The sequence below is a fragment of the Schistosoma mansoni genome, chromosome 2 (genome assembly GCF_000237925.1).
Source record: "Schistosoma mansoni strain Puerto Rico chromosome 2, complete genome".
In the NCBI taxonomy this organism is placed as follows: domain Eukaryota; kingdom Metazoa; phylum Platyhelminthes; class Trematoda; order Strigeidida; family Schistosomatidae; genus Schistosoma; species Schistosoma mansoni.
In genome coordinates this window covers 2,801,032-2,825,072 of record NC_031496.1, presented here as the reverse complement: position 1 = coordinate 2,825,072, position 24,041 = coordinate 2,801,032, and the positions used below count along the sequence as shown (strand labels likewise).

At 34.7% G+C, this 24,041-nt stretch overlaps 1 protein-coding gene across 1 annotated transcript in view; it reads left to right on the top strand.

Moving 5' to 3' along the window:
• Positions 1-22,848, top strand: part of Smp_170980 (hypothetical protein) — a gene marked incomplete at both ends in the record, with an annotated part of 39,407 nt that extends 16,559 nt beyond the window's left edge. Inside the window, one exon of the mRNA XM_018795327.1 lies at positions 22,004-22,848. Coding sequence (XP_018649651.1) covers positions 22,004-22,848 — 845 coding nt within the window. The remainder of the gene's footprint in view (positions 1-22,003) is intronic.
• Positions 22,849-24,041: the final 1,193 nt, after the last annotated feature.

The following is a 24,041-nucleotide window of genomic DNA, read 5'->3' as shown; positions in this document are numbered from 1 at the left end:
AGGTAGTATTTAGTTGTTTAATATGGTATGTTTTCAATCCACCAAGTAACAGATAATTAAAAAGAAAAAAAATTCCTAATGGTCTATGCTATATTATCGAAAAACCATTTGGGTTATGATATTACATTGAGAAAGACAGTAAGAATATTACTTCCTCAATACATTTGATGCTGTTGTTGTTGTTTATTTCAGTTTTAGATGAACACTATATATTTAAAAAGAAAACACTACTTATTTCATTTAAAGGATAGAAGGATCATTTGTGCAATCGTTTACCCTTAAACTACGGTTGTCTGTGCTATCTGTGCTTGTAATCCTTTAAAATTACAACCTAGTAACTCGCATTTTATGTAAAAGGATTAATGTGATGATTCCTACCATTTTAGAAAATCTGATGTATTTAAACAACCATTTGCTTTCTAGATCTATTGACTAGTCTCTGGTTATTTAACTATGACCTTGTTTTTATATTCAATGTGTTGGCCACAGATGTCTTAGAAATATTGATCGCATCTGCTGGGCTCACCGGGTAAGTAATAGTGAGGTAAGACGCATGGTATTAGGGAATGATGGTAAATCAGTTAATAAGGTTGTGAATCTTCATCGACTGAGATGGTAGGGCCGTGTGTTACGTATACCTGAACATCGATTACCACGACGCGTTATGCTGACTAGTATTGGAGATGATTGGAAGAGAGTTAGGGGCGGCCAAACCAAAACGTGGCATCGGAGCATGAAGTCACTAACTTCTAGTCTGAGCCATGTTGGTAAGTGCAGATTACTTGGTTGGGGTCCGCCTGACTATCGTAACCAATGGTTGGAGACTCTGGGGGGCATGACTCAGAATCGATCACAATGGCGTAGGTGTATACACTCCCTGTCTTCCCTTAAACCTTGATATTAAAATTGCTTCATATCTTTCTTCCTGTATTATATCCTTATATAGAACCTTTCTTTTATATATTACCACCACTAAATTAACTCTTTCTATGAATCCGGTGTTGATCTTGTTGTGCTAATGAGTGTGGTATGGCAACTTGGACCGATGTATGCGCCTGGTCCTAATTTGTAGCTTACCGACTGGCTGATTTCTGCAACAGTAAAGAAATGGAATGTCTAATATCCTAGTTTCCAGCTAGTTTAAATTTTGTTCGTTTCACTTAAATCCATAAGGAACAGAATATCTGTAAAGTGATTCCTGTTTATTTGTAACAGTTATCCTGGTGGCCATGATAAATATTTGAAAAAAGATTCTTTTTTTATGTATAAAGTAAGTTGATATTACAACGATGAGCTAATGAAACCGTTATCAGCGTTTAAATAAATGGTGATTTATTTGACTACAGAAATAAAATTGGAAGGATAGTGGCTGGACGATGGGGAAAAATTATTATAACTAAAACGACTAAGAGAATTAAAATAAAGAAAGGATACCAAGATAATAAGTGAAACGAAAGAAGTGATAGATAAGAGGATGAAGATTTAATTTTACTTACTTAATTTACTTATGCCTGTTACTTCCAATGGAGAATAGGCCGCCGACCAACATTCTCCAACCAACTCTGTCCTGAACATTCCTTTCTAGTTCTATCCGATTCTTGCTCACAGTTCTCACGCCTGTCTCTATTTCTCGGCGAGATATGTTCTTTGTTCTTCCTATTACCCTTTGGTCATGAGGATTCCATATGAAGGCTTGTCTTGTGACGCAGTTGGGTGCTTTCCTCAATGTGTGCCAAATCCACTTCCAGCAATTCTTTCCGATTTATTTCTCTGCTGGAATCTGGTTTGTTGTCTCCCACAGTAGAATGTTGATGACAGTTCCTGTCCAACGGATCCAAAGTATTTTTCTTAAACAACTGTTAATAAACACTTGCATCTTCTGGATAATGGTTTTCGTAGTTCTCCACATTTCCGCCCCATACAGTAGAACTGTCTCGACATTCGTATTGAAAATTCTAACCTTGGTGTCGGTTGACAATTGTTTTGAGTTCCAGATGTTCTTCAGTTGTAGATATGCTGCTCTTGCTTTGCCGATCAGCGCCTTCACATCTGCATCAAATTGACCTTGTTCATCAATGATGCTGTCCAGATATGTAAAGGTTTCCACACCCTCCAAAGCTTATCCGTCAAGTGTAATTTGATTGGTGCATGTTGTATTGTATCAGAGAATCTCGCTTTTCCCTTTGTTTATATGCTACATTGGTCGTCTTCTCCTGAATTTGTTGTTGTTGATTTTGGTGATATATTTACCGTTATAAGCTTATGATAATCGACAAATTCTGGTGGTTTTTGTTTTTGTTCTTAGTGAATCTCTGACTGCACATTACTCGAGATTTTACGTGTATATAAATAACTAATTAGTTTTAAGGTTTCAAAGATCAACTTTAAACGAAACGCCCCAAAGCCAGAGCACAAACAGCATAGAATATTTCGTAGTAATCAATGACGCCAAGCCAGTCGAAAGGGTATGATATTGTAGATGGCGTCAAGTCGTGATTGACTATGGTCACCACTACGTGCCAGGTATCGACTTGGTTCCTTCGGTAGGCCAAAAATCAGAAGGCTGTTAATGATTGTAACAAGATATATTTGTTGGCGATCTCGCGGTTCCGAAAGAATATCGAGATGTGTCAAGGCTTACGGGCAGAACTGGTTTGCGTAGGCAAGTTCGTGCAAGGTCACAGGCAGCGGAAGGAAGTGTCTTTGGTACAGTTAAACTAGCGAGTACATCAAAACAATCACTAGTACAACTGTTTATATTAATGATTGTTCTATTACACCAATCACGTTCTCGTCATAAATGCAGGTCGTTACAATATGATGAGTTTATTTCATCGCAAACAATGCAGTCTCCAAATGCCCGTACGTGATATTTCTACCAACTGAAGACTGCTTGTATGTATTCTTGCACTCACTAAAAATTCCACGCATAATACGTTCAGTTGAGCTCGTCTCCTTTCATCTTCCTTGTGTGTGCACTATTTTGAGAAGTCTTAGTCAGCAAAATAAGCCTATTTTACTTCCCAATGAAACTGTCAAATAATTACAACTAATTCTTGTTGTGTACAAACTTCGAATCTTATGAAAGAAGTGCCAATTGTATCTTTGATGATGATGCAAGTCCAGCTGCGTGATGGATTAATTTCTGGAATTACCATACGAACTTGCAAAGAGAGCATATAGAAATGCCTATATATTCCTTCGAAGATTACAAAACTGATTATAATAATTATGTTGCCATGCTTAAAACTGACTCCCAAGATATCAGGAATTTCACTACATTACTTTGTTGTCCTTTTCCGAATGGCATTCGAGGTCAAACGTGTAGGCGTTTATTCAAAAATAACCTCGTCCTCGTGAAAACCTGAGAAATAATTAATTGACGAATTGCCAATCAGTTAACAGAGTTGAGCAGAAGTTCGGTGAATGCTTTTCATGTGGTAAACTACCTTCATATAATTCATTTCATTTTCGACAAGCTGTATGCTTCAAGCGTGGTGTAATTGAACATATCTCATCGGTTTGTATAACCACTATTCTTTTCGCTCCTGGATATGCTAAGTCTTGATCCTGTTATTTAGAATCATCCTAATAATCACAAACTATGCCGATTTACAAATTCGAGTGGTTCACTTTATATTCAAGAACGATTAGGTTTGCTTACTGGTGCTTTTGCAACTTCATTTTTGACTTCGGTAGTATCGAATATTTCGTTTCATTTTCAGTCATTAACTCCCAACCACATGAGTAAACCTGTCAACGTTTCTATTTCGAGCATCACTGTTAATAAACTTCCCATTCTTGAGTGTGGTAGTTTGCCGATTAGAATTGTTAAATCTGCAGTTCAATATTGTTCATGCCTCATAGTTGACTATGTTCCATCTAACCTGGGTCTAGAAAATTTAAAAGTGCTTCAAGAACCGAATGCGTTACAGGGACCCGGGTGAGCCCATCCCAATTAACGGTTTTAATTCTAATAATACCAAGTAAATTCTAAGTCGTACATGATTATAACCATTGCGCATCTGGGGAAGTAGTGAAAGAAAACTAAGTGTGGATAATCAATTAGTTATTCAATTCAAAATTAGAGTGCCTCTGTGAAACATGAATACTGTTATGATTTGACCTAGGCTATAGCCAATTGTTATGACTTGACCAAGGTCGTCGCTGATTCGTTATGACCTTACGAATTTAACAAGGACGTAATTCGCGTAAATTATCCACCAATAGAATACGACTTCTACGACCTTCACACTGTGACAATGACGTTCGATTAGTATGAGTAACCTAGCGTCCTTATTGGTCCTTATCCGTCCAACCCGTCCACTTGAGTCCAAAACACCAATATCAGCCTCGGCAATACGAATCGTTTATTTCAAGCATACTTTGTTTATATATCAGACAGACAGGCCACATCATACCATAAAATAGAAAATAATATTTGTACAAAATCAAGCCAAACGTGGCTGGAAGCGTGGGAGACAGTACTCAATAAACCGAGTATAATTTAGGAACAATAAATCATATAATAATAATCAATAGGTCAAAATGAAGCTAATAATAAGATGAATATAGACATAGATAATCCAGTTACCGAATAGTTATACCATAGGAATATAAATAGAATAATAGTGTAATAAGAGGTCCCGTAAGTTATCAGTACTTACTTTTTCCTAGTATATAACACCTCCCCTTTTTTTTGAAGCATCATGGATAATAGCGATCCTTGGGATTTATTTTTATACGATTAGGTTTCCGTCTGATGCGCTGCGACCGCCTTGGGAGTGTTGTACACATCTTCTTTTTATTCAGGTCCTTTTTAATTCCTTTATCCGACTCGGTTAATATATATAATGGTACATCATGCTTTCTATCACTTCCTATCTCCCACTCCTGTCTGGTCGGCTGTATCTGGTTTGCATGTCGTACCCATATCTTTTGTCCAACTTTCACTTCATAAATAACTTTCCCTTTTCTTCGGACTATGATGCCAAATTTCCAGGTTGGCTTTACTCCCTGGAAATCTCTTGCCATTACTGCTTGTCCCACATTAAACCTTCTGGGTAAGGCACCATGCCTTTTTTTGAATTGCAGTCCCATTCGTTTATTCTTGCAGAGACTGATTTCAGGTTTTGGCTTCATTTGTTCCATAGGTATTCTAATCTTTCTCCCAAAAATTACTTCTGCCGGGCTTTCTTGATTTGTTGCTGGGTTGGGGGTCGCGCGGTAGCTTAGTGGAAATCGTTGAATTCTATCTTCTATTTCTCCTTCCCCTTCGGCTTTCTTAGTTACATGAACCATGGGTAGATCTCTAGGATTATTTGTGCACTTCGTCATGCATATTTCACTCAATGGAAGATCCCATAGGTTTAGTTTATCTATCCAATCTATTCCAATAAGGTCTAAGTCATGCCTGTTCGTTAAATAGCAATTCCCTGTGAAGTAGTTATCTCGAAATTCAACAGAGCATTTTATAATTCCAACAAGCTTTAATATATCTCCGGATGCATTTCGTGCAGTATGCTCAGTAGGTAATACTTGTGGACAACCAATTAAATTCCATGTTCGTTTAGAGATCAATGTGATATCTGACGCTGTATCCAATTGTAATCGGACATGAACACCATTAACCACTAATTCCACATACCTTCTTTTATCTGCCATACTTAGAGCTCGTGTAGAATATATACTGTTAATATATTTGTTTTGAAACTGGTGAGGACGCTTCGTCGGCTTTGATCTCAAATTTTCTCTAGTCCGGCAAACTGATTCTTTATGACCAAGTTTATTGCACACCGTGCATCTATGATTTCTAAATCTGCAAAATCTTGAGAAGTGCCACGCGCCGCAGTACCAACATTTCGTTGAAGGTTTAGGAATTTTTGTGTGATATTTATAACTTTCGGCACTTTTTTGTCGTTGACTCGTCTTAACAGCATAGACAGAATGATTAGATGGTGCAGCACTTTTGGTTTCTAACATAGCCGAATCCTGTTTCAAGTTTATTAATCGTTGACACTCACCAGTAACAGTTTGTAGCGTCATTTCTTCGTCATGTTCCATACGAGATAATAACTTCATGCGAACATCAGCATCGCTGGGAGAATTCAGACCAGAGATAAATAATAAGCATTTAAATTGATCACTGGTTGACACATTTAATTTAAATCGTTCCGCTTGTAAATTTACTCTTCCGGCATACGTAGTATAATCCTCATCAGCTTCTCTAGTCAGTTGTAGACAATTATACCGGATACGAAATAGAGACATCTGTTCAGAAAACATTTTATTTAAAATGTTAACAGTTTCATCGAAACTAATCTCTCGTGGATGTTTGGGCAGGATATGGTTTTTATACTTCTGATGCTCGTTAGGACCAAGTTTCTGTAAGAGCAACCGGACTTTCTTTGTGTCCTCCATAGCAGCAAATTCTACTCGAAAAATATCTTCAATTCTGCCAAACCATGCTTCAAAAGTGTGACCGCTGTCTGCATCGAAAATAAATTCTGGAATTGGATTAAGATATGACTCTATGCTTTTATGTTCTGGAATATCTTGCTGAATAGACATTTTCCCCAAAAGTGCTTCCAGGAGTTGTTGTTGACAAGCTAACATCTGTTGCTGCTGCTGCTGCAATATTAACTGTAGCTGTTCTGGAGAAATTAACATTTTTTTATTTTTTTAAAATGAGAATAATAATAATAAATCCAAAAAACACCGGCAAATATTATGGATTATTTAATTCCAAAATGACGTCACCGACTGCTGTATTTTTTTCCAGAATCACGTCCCAATTCTTGTATATTTTTTTTTACCGAAATCCCCGTCGCCAATTTGTTATAACGTATCAATTTCTGGGGCCCTTATAATATATGTATATATATGTCCAATGATATAGAAATATGTACGAGCAGTCTTGGGTGCTATTCGGTCCTTCCTATCTGCCTAGCCCAGCCGTTAAGTCCAGAACACAAATAACAGCCTCGGCAATACGAATCGTTTATTTCAAGCATACTTTGTTTATATATCAGACAGACAGGCCACATCATACCATAAAATAGAAAATAATATTTGTACAAAATCAAGCCAAACGTGGCTGGAAGCGTGGGAGACAGTACTCAATAAACCGAGTATAATTTAGGAACAATAAATCATATAATAATAATCAATAGGTCAAAATGAAGCTAATAATAAGATGAATATAGACATAGATAATCCAGTTACCGAATAGTTATACCATAGGAATATAAATAGAATAATAGTGTAATAAGAGGTCCCGTAAGTTATCAGTACTTACTTTTTCCTAGTATATAACAAATACCATACGTTAGATACATTGTTAGCATATCTTCCTGCAGTTGTCATTTACAGGCCGTCTTTTTGCAATTACTGTCTGTTTATATTCCTGTTCTCTTTAATCCAACCTTTTAACCTTCTGGTGCCAGGCATTCAGCTTGTGAATGGGTTTCATACTACTTTTGTCTGTCAACATAAGTGGCATATGACATACCCATTTATATAATGGGCCTAAGGAGTAGAAAAAAATCGATTACAGGAATCTTGGTTCCCATCCATACTATGAGCGTTATGGTGTTTGTACTTTCCGATAACCGGTCAATGCTGTTTGAGCGTTTATTGTAAATTCCAAGTGTATTACGATAAGTTGCACCCATCTAGTTCTGCTTCCCTTTTATTCTTCTACTTCGAGAATTCTTAGTTGACACACTAACTCCAATTCTTCAATTTTTTTATGACGTCAACCCCCAGGAAGATATCAACTAGCCAATTAGTGGTGCGAAATGATAGAGATAGAAGACATATTAATCAGAGAAGTATGGCCGACGCATGGATATACTTTTGTAGCGATGTACAACATTAACTTGATTTATTATTGTATAGACGGCGAAGCTAGGTTTTAGTAAAGTTGCTATTAAGTTCTAAACTTCACACAACAATACTTTTGCCCACTGAAAATATTCCACATGCTTCGATCTACATAATGTACAAGCAGTTATCAGGGTTCTCTTTATAAAAGTATTGAAAATCCATATATTATATCTATGTGAGGGAAATTCAATCTGAAATTTAAGCCAAAGAATTAATTAGTTTTGGTAATTCTAGCCGTTTGTCTGAATTTTATTAACAATACACTTCAAAATCAGATGTAACTAATGTCGTAACTGTTGCGGATGCCAGTAAGTGATAAAACTGTCATATATTCCTAATATCTGACTTTGTGTATGAATACTCTATATGTTTCTCAACATTTTAGAGAACGTTTTGTAAAGATGCAAGCATAAGTAGCCTGAAATAGAAACAAACACGTTTATACTACAAGTTCACCACAGTTTATTCGCCTCGACGAACTTATCTCTCCACTCTTTGATGCTATCGCTAGTTCATTCAAATTTACTTAAGTAGTCGGTTTTAAGTTACTGAACGTTCAAAACATACCTACAATATTATGAAGGGTACAAAAAATAGTAGCGATGTATTGGTTCATGAAGCTTAACAGTAAGTAGATTGGAAGATGTATATAACATTTATTTTTTCACTTTCGTTAGGCTATGACGTCAGAAAAAGGCTCTCAGTGAATCGCCAGGCGGTTCACCTAACCACGATGTGTCGTGAGTGAATACCGTCAACCCTGTTAAACAGATGCAAATTTTCATCATTTACTAGGACAAGATAGTACATATGAGATCCAAATAAAACAAAGTATCAGGTAGATTCAAGCCCAAATTCAGATGATTTTAATTTAGTGTCACTTTGTTGGTCAACTCTTAATCGTTCACCGCTGTCTTCGGTGAAGTTTCATTCTCTCAGCTGAGCAGTTTGGTTATGGAGCTTCCAATGATCCTCTGAACAACATCCTCAACGAAAACTGCAGGCGGAATTGAAGTTTTTGAATTTCGTCTTCAATATGAACTAGTCGCTGTTGATCTTTAACCTTCCACAATCTACCCCTTTATTTAAGTTTTGCCTCATCTTGATCTACATTTGTCTATGATTTTTCTGATTGCTTGATAGACTTTGATTCGTTTGCAAAGTGTTCACTGTCTTGAGTGCCAAGCTTTTTAAAATTCTCTCTTGTTTTTGATATTCCTTCTATCCAGGACCTTAACATTGAGAAGTTGTATTCACCAAACATTTCGACTAATATAGTATTGATCGACTGCTATGACTGCTAAACCTACCTACGCTTGGTTTAAACATGTGTAACCAATCATGTTACATTGCGTGTTATTCACTAACGACACTTATTTTCCATCGACAAAAAGTTGATTAGAACTATATAGGTTTGTTGGAAAGTTTTTAAATGCAATTGAACCTTTAATTCATGTGAACAAGATATTTCCAAGTATTTAATGGGTGGACGTCATCGATCAACTAACAGTTAATGTAGATCACATTAAACACATGAGATGTATGAGGAATATGCTTAAAATGTCCACAACGAGAAATTGAACTCAATAAACAGGCTAAAAAAATCAACAGCTATGTGAGGTGTGTGGCAAATTTTCAGTCAATCCTGATATATATAGGTTAAATGTTTATTGCGAAATTGTATCTGAACGATATGCTCGGTAAATCAAGTAAAATAGCGATTGAGGTGTTGCGCCTCGATGTCAAACTCACGGTGTAATAAACGAATGAATGAATAATAATAGTGTATAAATACTTTAAACAGGCAGTTATTTCACTTAAAGTATGTGTTGTATGAAAATCCTTGATCAATAACTAGATAGTGAAAACATACACCAAGTACGTACCGAAAATGCTTTCCTGACTGCTCACTAGGTTTATGAGATTTGTCTTTAATGAACAGAATTGATGAATACACTCAACATGCATAAGTTTTTAATCGAGATTCAAAAGTAATTGTTTTAAACATCATGTTGGACACTAAATAGGTGGCTTTTGATTGGGTTATACGTTTTCGCGTTTAATACAACTCGGTTATCACATTACGTCTTCGCGTACTTACCGTAGGTAATAGGCACTCTTTCAATCTTTAAAAATTCGTCTTGGGTAAGTTCATGATATAACGTTTTATGTTTCGAATATTAGCGTAGAAGTGTTTCTGATAAGACAATAATCATGATTATCGTTAACGTAAAAAAACTTCAGCTTTTTACGGTATCAAGAACAAGAATAATCTCTCATTATTATGTCTCACAACATGAAGAAAAGTTTATGTTGAACAAACAGTTTATTGTTTTGTGGAGATTTATTGTTTTAAATATGTTCAATTCGAACTAATATCCATTTATCTATTACCTATTGTGGGTATTGAAGAAGTCCGGTGTGTGTCGGTAATAGCTATGGGACTACTCGAACCTATTACAGGATAAAATATTCTTTCGCAGGACTTTGCGATCAATTTCTATGTCCTGCGCAATGTAGCTGTTTGTTCCTGGAACTTGAGATTTCTGGTACTGTAAATTGAAGGTGATGATGGTTAACCTAAATTATTTGTAGGAAACAACTTAATTCGGCATTTGGAAAGGAAATATTGGGTACAGATCCCGGTTAGCAAGTCATTTAGAAAACTAAGTCTCTCCAAATATGACTAAAAACAGTGATACTTCGTAATGATGTACCGGCGTCAACTCAAAGTTTTATGCTCATTATATTTAAATGCGGAGACAGTGAATTGTTTGCAAATGCATAGTAGCGTATATGAGGCTTCTTAGATCTTCGTACTCTGTCTATTTAATTCAAAATCTGTTCATCACAACCCAGTGTCTGAATGTTTCTCATGCAAAGTTTTGTTAAGTCATTATCCCAAATGTACTGTGCTGGTTATTATAGACAAATAATCTTTTTAACAGGGAATTAAGATATTTGGTAGTGCGGTGTGTTCTAGTTCACATTAGCTTGAGTACCAACTGTCTAGCCGTGATGTATTATGTTAGTTTTTGACAAGAAGTAACTTTCACTTCCTAAAAGTCACTTAAAATCGATCGACTTTACTTTTGTTAAGTCTCAATGAACGAAGACCAATGGCCAGTATTTGAGATATCAATATTATCTGTTTATTACAATGCTTACAATTTTAAAATCGCTTTGTACTCCCAACTGTTTATGTTGTAACATACTTGAATCAAATACCTCTTACTGACATTTACTTTGAAATAGTGACTGAAAGTAAACATTACACCTAACAATTTGCCTAATACTGATGTAGAAACAGTTTTATTTTTTCAGGATTTAAAAAAGATGCTTGTCTGCTAACAGAACAGAATTCATCAAGTTTTAACCACTCCTAAAAATAAAAAACCTCAGAATACTCGAACAGGCACTCATAAATGGATCAATATTTTTGCACTTAAACACTAAGTATAAAAGTGAATAATTGACCACTACAGTTTTAATTAAACTAGTTAGCGTAAAACACATCATTGCTTCTTGAAAACAAATAGAATCAGTTGCAAACCTAAATGAACGAAGTGAATTAAATAATCGCGGTCAAAACTTTAGGTTGTAAAAGCAAGAAACACATCAGGAAACACTATAGTCAAAAATAGCTCTCTCATTTGTGCAATGAGTAACTGCATACAAAGTTAGTAGACCGACGAAGTTGAGATACTTCCAAATATATAATGGTAGAACTACTGGAGTTTAAATATTAGTACTGTATTTTGTTTGCTTTTTATATCTCTTCGCAGAGGTCAGCAAAATACAAACATGATTATGTGTGCACTTTGATTGCTCTCGAAAGTAAAACATTTTCCGTTGATAAGTCTCAGGTTTACTTCGGCTGATAAGACTAATTCAAAATGTACATGATATTTATGATAAGTCTTGCTGATGAACGATATACTCGAACCCTTTGCTAGTCTCGTAACCCCCAAGTTAGAACTACACAATGACTTGAACACGAGAGGAAAGGCGCAAAATATGCGAAGAACACTTTACTCCAAAGATTCATTTATGTTCAGAAAATATAGGGTTTGCATAATGTTTTAGAAGTTCTTGGGTTTTCCTGAAAATTCTGGAATGTTACTAAACATAATAGCAGCATAAGTAATCCGTAAATTAGAAACTCTTCATGTGACTTTCCACTTTCGCGATGTTTCTAACAAGACGTCTAGTGAACGCTGATTGGATGAAATGCTTCTTGGTATTTCCTGGGCTTTTCTTGTCGATTGTGAGAAATTTTATGGATCATCCCAATAATTTAAGGGTGTCAGCTTGTATGTAGATGAAAAAAGATGATTAGTTACAGCCTACTACAATTATTTCAAAACCAAAAGACTAGTAAGTATTAAGTAATACCATTTTAAGTCCTGTGGTTGGTTTTGTTAATGAAGATTGTCTACAACGATTGTAAGTCAAGTAAACTGCAATAAAATATTCTTGGGTTACATCAAAATATTTTGGGGTGTATATTTCAGATTCATAACCAAAATAAACAGTTCCCTCCTTATCACACATAAGAATTCACAGTAAATATTAGGGCGCATTATTTTTTGGTTTGTGGTAAATCTAACGTGGTTTACAAATATTCTACTCATGGTATTTTGTATACAGTCAGAATCAATGAATATCCCTTACTGGATGTTTCACTTTAGCTGAAATTCAACCAAGTTTTCTCGCACCTTTTTACAGATGAAAGTAGGCTAAGATCTCTGAGTGTCACCGAAAGCAACACCATTGATCATGTATGAACGTTTGAGCACTCATTTTAAATCATAAACCATATATGTGAGATTTTTTTATTTTCTTCTATTCATCCTTTGTGACACTAGATTTTACTTTTCAAAATATTTATAGGACGGTTAAATATGTTTGAAAATCGTCCAACATCTGATTACCTATATCAAAAGCACTTTTTTTCTATCCAGTATTTACTATGTCAACTTACTCTGAAATTTTGTTTGACCTCATTAACGAAAGGATTCAACGGATAGCGTCTTACTTTAGAAGAGTCAAATCATTTTTTCTATCGTTCATTCTCTGTTCCACCTAATCAGTGTGATGTAAAAAATTTTTTGATTAGTGGATTTCATACACTTTTACCAAAACAGTTGTAGTTGATTTTACGAAAAAATATTAATTTATATCTTTATTACACTTATCTTGACTTTTACTTAAGGATTACGTGTGTATCACTCGGTTTTTATAATACGAATCAATTTACCTGGTTTCTATTTTGAATATCCTCTTCCAACCGTGCGTTTTCTTCCAAAATAGTGTTTGACGGTTTACTTTTTGTTACTTCATGTGCTAACTATGTATACATTTATTCTGAAATTGATAACAGCTCAGACGCCTTTACAAGCCTGACTAAATTTATGCAAAAAGAGAGTCAACACTGAGGTGATTACATCATTTGAAAAGATGTGATTCATAAACTATTTTGTCTGAACGTGTGATTAATTTGTTAGTAGTGTAAATCATAAAATGAAAAAGCAAAAGAAGTTTGAAAAATTTTCATTTAAAAGTACAGCATCAGTGGACGAAATATGCAAAATGATATTCGTATATCTCTTGAATATAGAACTGTCAATTATAGGAAAAACGAATGTATGATGAATTGGACTAAATGCACTAGTCAGGTGGCACAACTAAGAATTTATATATCTCAAAGTGACAGATATTACATTTTTTGATGGAAGACACATTAAACAGTTTAATCGTTAAGCAATTGAAGTAGGCTCCTCACATAATTTGTCTATTCTGTTGGGGAAATCCTGGAAACTTCTTGCAATAGACATCATGACAAGCTCAGGAAACATAAGGAAGCATTTTATCCGATCAGCGTTTAACTAGACGTTTTGCTAGAAATATCACGAAAACGAAGTCACATGAAGAGTTTCTGATTAGCTTACTACTACACTGCTACCAAGTTTAGTAGTATTCTAGAGTTTTCAGGAAAACCCAAGGAATTCTAAAATACTATAAAAGCTTTATATTTTCTGTACATAGATAAACCTTTGGAGTGAAGTGTTTTTCGTGTATTTTGTGCCATTTCTCTCGTGTTCAAGTTGCTGTGTAGACTTAGCTTGAGGGTTACGAGACTAGCTTAGAATCCGAGTGTAGATTTCAATCAGCATGACTTATCATATTCAATAACAAATATGGATATTGTCGTTGTTTTAAGCTGCGATGACTCGATAGACACACAATGCATTCAGGTTTTTAAATGACCCGAGTTTATTTAAGTACTAGTGAAAATGATGAATTCCAACCAAATTATTAAATAATATCCTATGATGAAGTAAGTTTTTCAACGGGTTATTCAGAAGAATCCATCAAGTTTTCAAATGAAATCAAGGTATGAACTAATAATTACTTGACATTTAGTACTCATAATTCCACTAATGAATGGCGATATGGTAGTCCGTATTTCCACTTTTTTTAGACAGTTTCGGAATAAAGTAAATTTTTTAGTGTATTGTATGGACAATATACGTGGTCAGGAGTCAAGATTCCAAAAGACTGTCTTTTACGACACCATATATAAACAAATAATAGTTCTGTATAAATAGGCTTACTTTAACTGTTAGTGGAGGTGACTAAACAGTGAATTTATTTGTGCTACGAGGTACCTCTGATCCTGTATTATCTATGTCTGCCAGTAAGAAACCAACTGTTAACCACTGTGAGAACTTTTAATATTATATGATATAGCACTAAATCTAGTTATCATAGACGTTGATGAGTGAAGCTTCATTTAAAAATTCAGAATACCATGGTATGGATCACCAGGTTTTATGAAAGCATACTGTGAATTGATAATAAGTTTTTCAATATATAACTAACGAGATATTTTATCATATAATACATTCCATAGCTTTGTAATTAACTACTATGGCATCAGTATACCTGTACGTTGGTTATGTTTGTGGACTCGAAACGTGGACTTCCATACGTAGTTTTCCAGAAGTTAAAATAAATGCCTGTTTTTGGCGCACATGTTAGTGGTGATCATTATATATAAGATTAAAAGCTTACAGTGTAGATAGATGGAACCCGGTTTTCCCTGGTGTTTTTTGAAAATGTTGGGATGTTTATGGTACTACTAGCTCAACAATAGGTTAAAAAGCGATCTGTATATTTTTAGTTTAGTGTAATTGTTCAACCCTATTGTTGTCTAACATCTTGATTTTATTTCCAGGAATTTCACTGAAGATGTAATAATAGTTCTAGAGTTATACATAATTAGATTATCATGCAAACAGAATATACATGTTAGGGTAATTCTATCGGTTAATCAAATAGAATCGTTGATGTGCACTGCTGAATGGTCCCATAATAGGACGAAACGGTCGTCCAGTGCTTCCATGTTTTCCATGGTGGTCTAGCATCAATTGACTCATGATTTCAACTACGAAAATACTGAAATCTCTACAAAACCCCTTCTGATCAACAAATAGAATTAATAGGTTTTGCATTTTTGAATTACTAAGCAGTGTTCAGAAATCTTCTTTAATCACCTAACTTATGTGTTTTTGTCAATGTTTCGAAAAAAATGATTTTTCTTCTTTATTGCTATTCAATTTTATCTTCTATAATCACTTTTCTTTAATAAATATGATGTAGTTTCCCTCTAAATTCGTAGCATTTACTACTATATTAGTTCGCTTCATTCACGTTTTATCGTCTATGGTCTTATTAATGTGCTCTTTATGAACTCAGTTGAAACAAAAAAGCATAACATCATTATATTTACACAATTATATTGTTGGTTTTTGTTTCGCATTTTGGGATAACATCTACGATGTTTGTTTGTTTTTTCATCCAAAATTTGTATAACAATATCACTACATAACTACTTTTACCTTAATAGTCGATAAAGAAATAACTTTATTTTGACAACGATTTTTTAACAGTTGAAATCATGAGTCGATTGAAGCTAGACCACCATGGAAAACCTGAAAGTACTGGACGCCGTTTCGTTTTATTGCGGGACTCCTCAGCAGTGCGCATCCACAATATCGCCTCGCAAGATTAGAACTCAGAACCTATATGTTTCGCGCGCGACCGCTTAACTGCAAAACGGGTTTTGATATTAATCAACATATGCTCACTAGTGACTGGCTTCAAGAGGTATATCCTGGAGTTCTAGTGAGAAGCAGTGACCAGTGAAGTTCAACCAGGTCTTTTGTGAGATGGTAACTCACTGAAGACATTGATGGATGTGTCTCTCAGTTTCGTGGATCGGTTGAATTTAGACATTAAGACCGTTGGATGGCGGCCGGCTCAGTGGTCTAGAGGTCAAGTGCTCACGCACGAGACTGATATGTTCTGGGTTCGAATCTCGTGTTGCGGGATCGTAGATACGCACCGTTGAGAAATCTCACAATAGGACGAAATGGCCGTCCAGTGCTTCTAGGTTTTCCATAGTGGCCTAGATTCAATTGACTCACGATTTCAACTATGAAAATAGATCAATGTTTAAATTGAAAATATGTTTAATTATAGATTGTTTATAAGAACAGAACAGAAATAAGAAGAGTGAGATTTTTAAGGTTTACTTTCATGATGTATTATATAATCATATGAAAAGAATAAAGTAGTTGATGAATATCGAAACGTTTGTAAGGTGTGGTTTTTAATGACTATTAGCACGATACGCCTAAATGATCACCTTTACTCTTTATGATGGTTCATTAGATAACAAATTTGCAATATTTTTTACACAGTACTGCATTATAAGAAAAACTGACCATCCAATAGCCTGATATATGTAACTCCCGCTTATTATTATTATAAATTTCGATGCACGAAATTGATTATAATCATCAACACTTAGTCTTCAGTACTCAACAAAATGATTTGTTTTATCTATTACCAAAGGTTATGTCAGAGTTACAATGTTATTTTCATCATTTACCAATGTGAATTTTTTTAGACTTCTCTGAACAATCTTATCTTGTGCCCCGAACGCCCTGGTACGGCCGGCAGTGGGGAGAGTCCGCTCTCCCTCTCGAAATGCTCTCACATGGCCGCGCGTATATAGCCTCTGCAAAGGAAGTCCTACTCACTACCTTCTCGTGATATTACTGTTGTTTAGGAAATTGAGAGGACGAAAAGCAAATGTCCGGTTCTTTAACCAGGTTGGTGGACCCTCCGGGTCCACCTTGGGGAGTTTGGGAAACCCTCATTACAAACCAATGGTGCACATGGGCTGGCTCCAGTATCCTGAAGGAACAAATGGCATATGAACCAATCGTTGGTAACCGGCTACCATGAGACTGCATCTCCTTACGATGCTCCACTGCTTCGTGGATCAGATCTTTAGGTCAAAGTCTCTGGGTGTGGCTCTCTAAGAAAACCACCTGCTTCGATTTTGGCACCTTGGCAGTATCACAGCCCTCACACAAGTCGAATGAGATTTGTGCGTCTTATATATATCTGGTGCCTCCGTGTACCGATATTTATGTGTTTAAATAAATAAATAATCTCCTCTTGTTATAACGTGCCTTTTAAGCAGGTTTAAAATTTTGGGATGAAATAGACTATCGAGAGCCAAAGGATACAGCTTATATTATAACTATTTAACTAATATCAAAGATAATGGAATTGTGAATCAGACCTAATAAAGTAAAGTTCGGTTTATTCACTGAGGAAAGCAAAGATTCAGATTTCAACATCCTAATAATGAAAACATAAAACTTAGTCGTCACAAGATGATAAACTAAACATTATGTACTCTCGTTTTAAAAATTTTCCATATAAATCTACTTGTGACAAAAATATCCGAAAATGCCTTAGATTTCTTATGTGTGTGAAAGTAGGATTATTGTATCAAAGTATGTAAAAGGTTGTAGATATTAGGTTCCTGCTAAGAATTAAGTAGACGCTATATAATGCATTATGAAAACGTACAAGTTATCAATTTTTACTTATTTCATTCTTGAATGATATTATGGTGTGGTCTATTTATATCCATATAAGTAGTATTTGGTGACGGTCAGGCATAGAATGTATTTTGGCAGAAGATCGATAAGGAAAGAACAGGGATGAAGCGCAATCGGTATGAAAATGCATGAACAATAAAATCAGAGAAGACGGATCGATATTTGCAGACGAAACAGTGACGATTGTGACAGTTGATTGTTATTTTGCAAATTAACTGCTTACTGTATAGTTATCAGAATTTAGTGAGATAGTCTGTAATTTCTCCCTCGGTACATGCGATTGTCCCCACCCATGTTCTCATTCACTACAATATCTCAAACCTATAACTTAATAGCTACCATAAGTCAGGTTAATAGTCAATAACGTATCCTTTTTGAATGTATTAATCACTTGGTTATATTTAAATATTCCATGTAAAATGAAATGAGTTTTCAGATAAAATCATTAGTAAACAGTGGGTTATTGTTTAATCCACAAACCGTTTACTTACAGAATACTAAGTCACTGGTGACTAGAGTTCAGATGGATTGCTCAAAATTCTTTTGAAAACCAAGGACTCGTAAAGTAATCAAAATCTGAAATCAGTCAGTTTTTATCTACGACCGTAAAATACGTTTGGAAATTACCATAAGTTCACTTGGGTTCAAAATATGAACCATAAAATTTTAACTAAGTAGCTGAATAGTATCGGACTGAACAACAGATCTAAAGGTAGTTGGTCCATTTTCTTGCGAAACCGTTTGAGCACACCACTGAAAAGTCCAAAAAGCGAAGACCAAAAGGCTACTTAGTGTTCCAGATGTTCAGATGTTCTCTAAACAATTTCAGACTGCAATTGAAATTCCCGCATCTTAAACTTCAAGATATATCCCTAACCTCACGGAAAATTACTTTGTCAAATAAAAGTTATGATTTGAGGGATTTCCTTCATTTCTAGAATTAAACTGGAACCAACAATGATTTGGATATAATGATTACATGTCCCTGATAAGTCTTGTTGATTGAACTCTATACTCGGATCCCATGCTGGAACTACACAGCGACTTGAAAACGAGAGAAAAAGCACAAAATACGTGAGAAATACTTTACTCCAAAGGTCCATTTATGTACAGGAAATATAGAGTTTTTACAGTATTTTAGAAGTCCTTGAGTTTTCCTGAAAATTCTAGAATACTACTAAACCTAGTAGCAGTGTAGTAGTCAGCCAATCAGAACCTCTACATGTGACTTTTCATTTTCGCAATATTTCTAGCAAAACTTCTAATCAAACGCTGATCGGATAAAATGCTTCCTTATGTTTCCTGAGTTTGTCATGTTCATTGCAAGAAATTTTCAGGATCATCCTAACAGTCCTACCCGCGTTTTTTGCATCAACTTGCATGGTAAGAAGTATATGATTGCCACAGATTATCAAAGCGATATTACAGTTGTATGAAAGTTGTCATTATCTTTGCATAAAATTTAATAGTGATGCTAACCAATGTTTATCTCATACGTAGAAACCTAAGCCAGATATTTACATTCTCCTAAATGTTATGAGAAGCTTCATCTCAGTTTGCACAGAAAACAGAATACAGATATAAATATATAGTTAAATTATAACTCCCTTAAGATGGAAATATTTTCTCACTTATAAATACAATACTTTTACTTACTTACTTACTGACGCCTGTTACTCCCAATGGAGCATAGGCCACCGATCAGCATTCTCCAACCCACACTATCCTCGTCCTTCTTTTCTAGTTCTATCCAGTTTTTGTTCATTTTTCTCATGTCTGTCTCTATTTCTCGGCATAATGTGTTCTTTGGTCTTCCTCTTCTCCTTTCGCCTTCAGGATTCCATGTGAGGGCTTGTCTTGTGACGTAGTTGTATGCTTTCCTCATTGTGTGTCCTATCCACTTCCAGCTCTTCTTCCTGATTTCTTCCTCCGCTGGATGGAATCTGATTTGTTCTCTCCCACAGTAGATTGTCACTGATAGTGTCTGGCCAACGGATCCGAAGTATCTTGCGTAGACAACTGTTAATAAACACTTGTATCTTCTGGATGATGGCTTTCGTAGTTCTCCACGTCTCCGCCCCCATACAGTAGAACTATCTTGCAATTTGTATTGAAAATTCTGATCTTGGTGTCTATTGACAATTGATTTGAATTCCAAATGTTCTTCAGTTGTAAATATGCTGCTCTTAAATACAATACTACTCTAATATTACTCATGGTAACAAGTAAAATGAAAACAGCATATTATTAAAAGAAATCATTTCTTTAAACTTTGACAAGTTTCTGTCATGTATTTCTATAGTATAATTTGCCTACTGTTAATCGATCACTTTTATAAAATTTATAAAAAGTGGGTGGATAAACTAAGTTATTATAAAAGGATAGAGCTGTAATTGAACGGTTACCATGGTAACCATTCTACAATTGAATTTGATACATATATACATATATACTCATACATTATTTAATATTCTAATACTAAAGTTTCTATCTGTTTATATACAATTAAATAGGAATAAATGTTATCATCATTTATTGGTTGGTCAATTGAATTGATGAGAAAGATTGATAGTAATTTTGTTTTATTATCAGGAATAAATTGTCTAAATTATATTAATAAATGTAATGAATGATTTATTAAAGTAACTGTTGAGGAGTTCCACAATGGGACAAAACGGACGTCCAGTGCTTCCAGGTTTTCTATGATGGTCTAGCTTCAATTGACTCATGATTTCAACTATATATTATAATTAACAAATTGTTTGTTATAAAATAATTAATTAAGGAAAATGAAGTTAATAAGTAAAATAAGTAGTATAATCATTGTCCAATTTGATAATTTCAAATGAATTAATCATTATAAGCAAAGATGGATAGTGACTAGCAGTGGAATCCAGGACGCGCGTTTCGTATTCGGGACTCGTCAGTTGGATGTCATTGCATCTCAGAATTGATGTTCAATTTAAGACTCGAACCCAGTTCCTTTCGTTATCCACTCAGCTACTAAGTCCTGATAACCACTTGCTTGTGCAATGGGGTGGAGTTTAAATTCACTTGGTATTGTTTTTTTGAATCTTCCCTATTGATGTTTAGGACTGCAATTGATCAGTCTCTTATTGGCTTATGTGCATCCTGTATGAATTGCCTGGATACAGGCCTAATTCATAAGCATTATAAGCAAAAATGGATATTGTCTAGTAGTGGAATCCAGAATGTGCTAACCACTATCCATTTTTGCTTATAATGCTTGTGAATTAAAGCAATATCGAGACAATACTCACAATATGCACATATACAAATAAGAGACGGACCAGTTGCAGTCCTAAACATCAATTGGAAGATTCAAACAAACAATACTAAGTGAATTTGATTAATCATTGTTTAGATTTTAATTCATATAAACAATGATAAATTTATAATATCCCTATGAATAAAAAAAAAAATTCTGACATTTTTTACGCTTAATGTAAGTCATATAAACTGACTTGTACAAATATACAAATATATCTCAGATCACTTTGATCGAACTGGTTAGCGTTTAATAGCGAGTTAGGTTTCTACGGGATGGCGTCGCCAACCCCATGCCCAACCACCGACTGCCCCGACGTGCAATGTTTTGTGGTGTATGAGTAGGTTGGAAGAAAGCTAGAGGCAACCAGACCAAAACGTGGCACAAATCCATGAAGTCATTGACAAGTGGACTGAGCCATGTTGGTAGGTGTAGACTACCTAGTTGGCATCCGCTAGACGAGTCCCGATTAAGACGAAACGTGAGTCCTAGATTCCACCGCTAGCCACAATCCATCTATGATTAACTATGTTTCTTTTTTCCAATTACTAATTAAATCAAGTTTCAATTATAAATTTTACTTATTTGTTTGTTCAATGATTATTTTGTATTTAAAAACTAAAATGAATTACCAACATAGACTACTGAAATGAATAATTCATCCAATTTTGTCTTTTAGTATCATATATAAAAAGGATGAATGAGGAGTATGAGTTAACAGATTTGTAACTATCTCCCTAACAACATACCTATCAATATAATGATATTCACTACAGTTGAACTAACAATATCAACTACCTTTTCAATCATTATCTACTAACAGTTTTAGTTTAATTACCAGTTTCATCAGAATTATCACTTATGTATTCTTTGGAAAATCATCGAAGTAGTTTCAACAGTGATCATCATCACCAACGGCATCAAAATGATACATTATCCAACACATTGAAATCTTCATCATCATTCTCATCAACGTCATGTATTGCATATGATGATGACAATGATTTAGATGAAGTGAGAATTTTTCTTAATAAAAATGAACATGATGTAACTGATGATCAAGATGCAACTAGTTGTGAACTTTCTGAAGAATTATCAACAAAAGCTCTTCGAAGAAATTCATCTTTATCTCTTTCTTCTTTGTCTTCTTCTTGTTCAGTATTATCAAAATCTTTTCATAGATCTATTCAATCAACTTCACTTAGAACATCTACACCATGTAGGGATATCAATTTCACCAATAATAAAATTGATACATATCCTCATCCTACAAAGCAAATTCCAAGTCGTAGAGTAGTAAGTACACAATCACATAGACAACAAAGTAAAGAAAATCTTATTCCAAAAAGTAACCATGGTGAACAACATAGAACTAAAAATTATCACACAGATTCTATTAAACAGATACCAAAGGAAAGTTTGACTGGAAATCAAATGAAAAATTATCATTTAAATAATCATAACAGTATTCTTGCGGAAAATCCCACCAGAATTGAACAATTGGGTTGTAATACATCTTCTCAAGAAGTGTTCAACAAAAAATTGCAGCGGAATCAAACTAACAGTAAGAGAGACAAACAAATTAAAAGATATAAACTACAAAATAAACGGTTAGGTTTTGATAAAGAAAGCAAAACAGACTATATGAACACTCAATATTGTTCAATGGACAATTCAAGTAAGTGACTCTATACATTAAAGATGGTAAATGTTTCTAGCCAAAATAGAATCGTTTGTTTGTTTGTCTTCATCATGATAAAATGGTTGAACTTATTTCATGGATTGGTTGAAGTTAGACATCAACACCGTTGGATGTCGGCTCAGTGGTCTATCGGTTAAGTGCTCTAGAGCAAGACTGGTAGGTCTTGGGTTCGAATCTCGCGAGGCGAGATCGTGGATACGCACTACTGAGGAGTCCCACAGTAGGACGAAACGGCTGTCCAGTACTTCCAGGTTTTCCATGGTTGTCTAGCTTCAATTGACTCATGATGTCAACTATATAATATTTCAGATTTACTTCTTTTTGCCAAATTCTAATGAATTAATTCGATTTGTTTATTTGTTTAACCACAAAAACATAGTAGGTTAGATTATAAGCAAAGATGGATAGTGGCTATCAAGAAAATTCAGAACAAAGAGCGTTTCGTCCTATTTTTGACACATCATCTGGATGTACCTGCATTTCAGAGTTGATGTTCAGTTTGAGTTAGATTACTTCAGCTTTAGTGAAATCGTAATAAAGTACATTTTAAACTATATACTGAGAGTCTTTTCACCATTTTATGTAAGAATTCTTCATCCTAAATATACTAAAAATAACGTTTCAGTGAATTACGTAAACCACCTTGAATTGGAGAGGAGTATCATTGGAGAAATGATAACTGAGAAGATAAGAACATAATGAAATCTTATTCATGCTACTTTATGAAGACGTTCAATTTGGAACCGCTTCATTAGTCATGATATTCTCAATGATTAGAAAGTATTTTAAACCATGACGAAAACATTAGCTGTAAGATAAATTCTAGTTTGCTGGTGTCATCGGAACAGTATTTATTACCTCAATGCTTGTAATCCATACCATCTCATGTAGATATTCAGTCAAATGTTAGTTGCATTGAAAAACAAATACTGGCGATTCCTAAATAACGCTATCAAAATCATTGGTCATGACACTGTCTTCAAAATAGGAACAGTATACTTCGTTTACTTGAGATATTAATCATAAAAATCAATAGTTCATCAATCATGTAACCAATATTTTATTAGATGGTTCCTACAATAGCGCAAATTGTTTGATTCAGTATAACGACTCTCTTATCTTGGTAGATAGAAAATACAAAAGTACTTGAGAATATTCAACACTTATTTAGATTGGT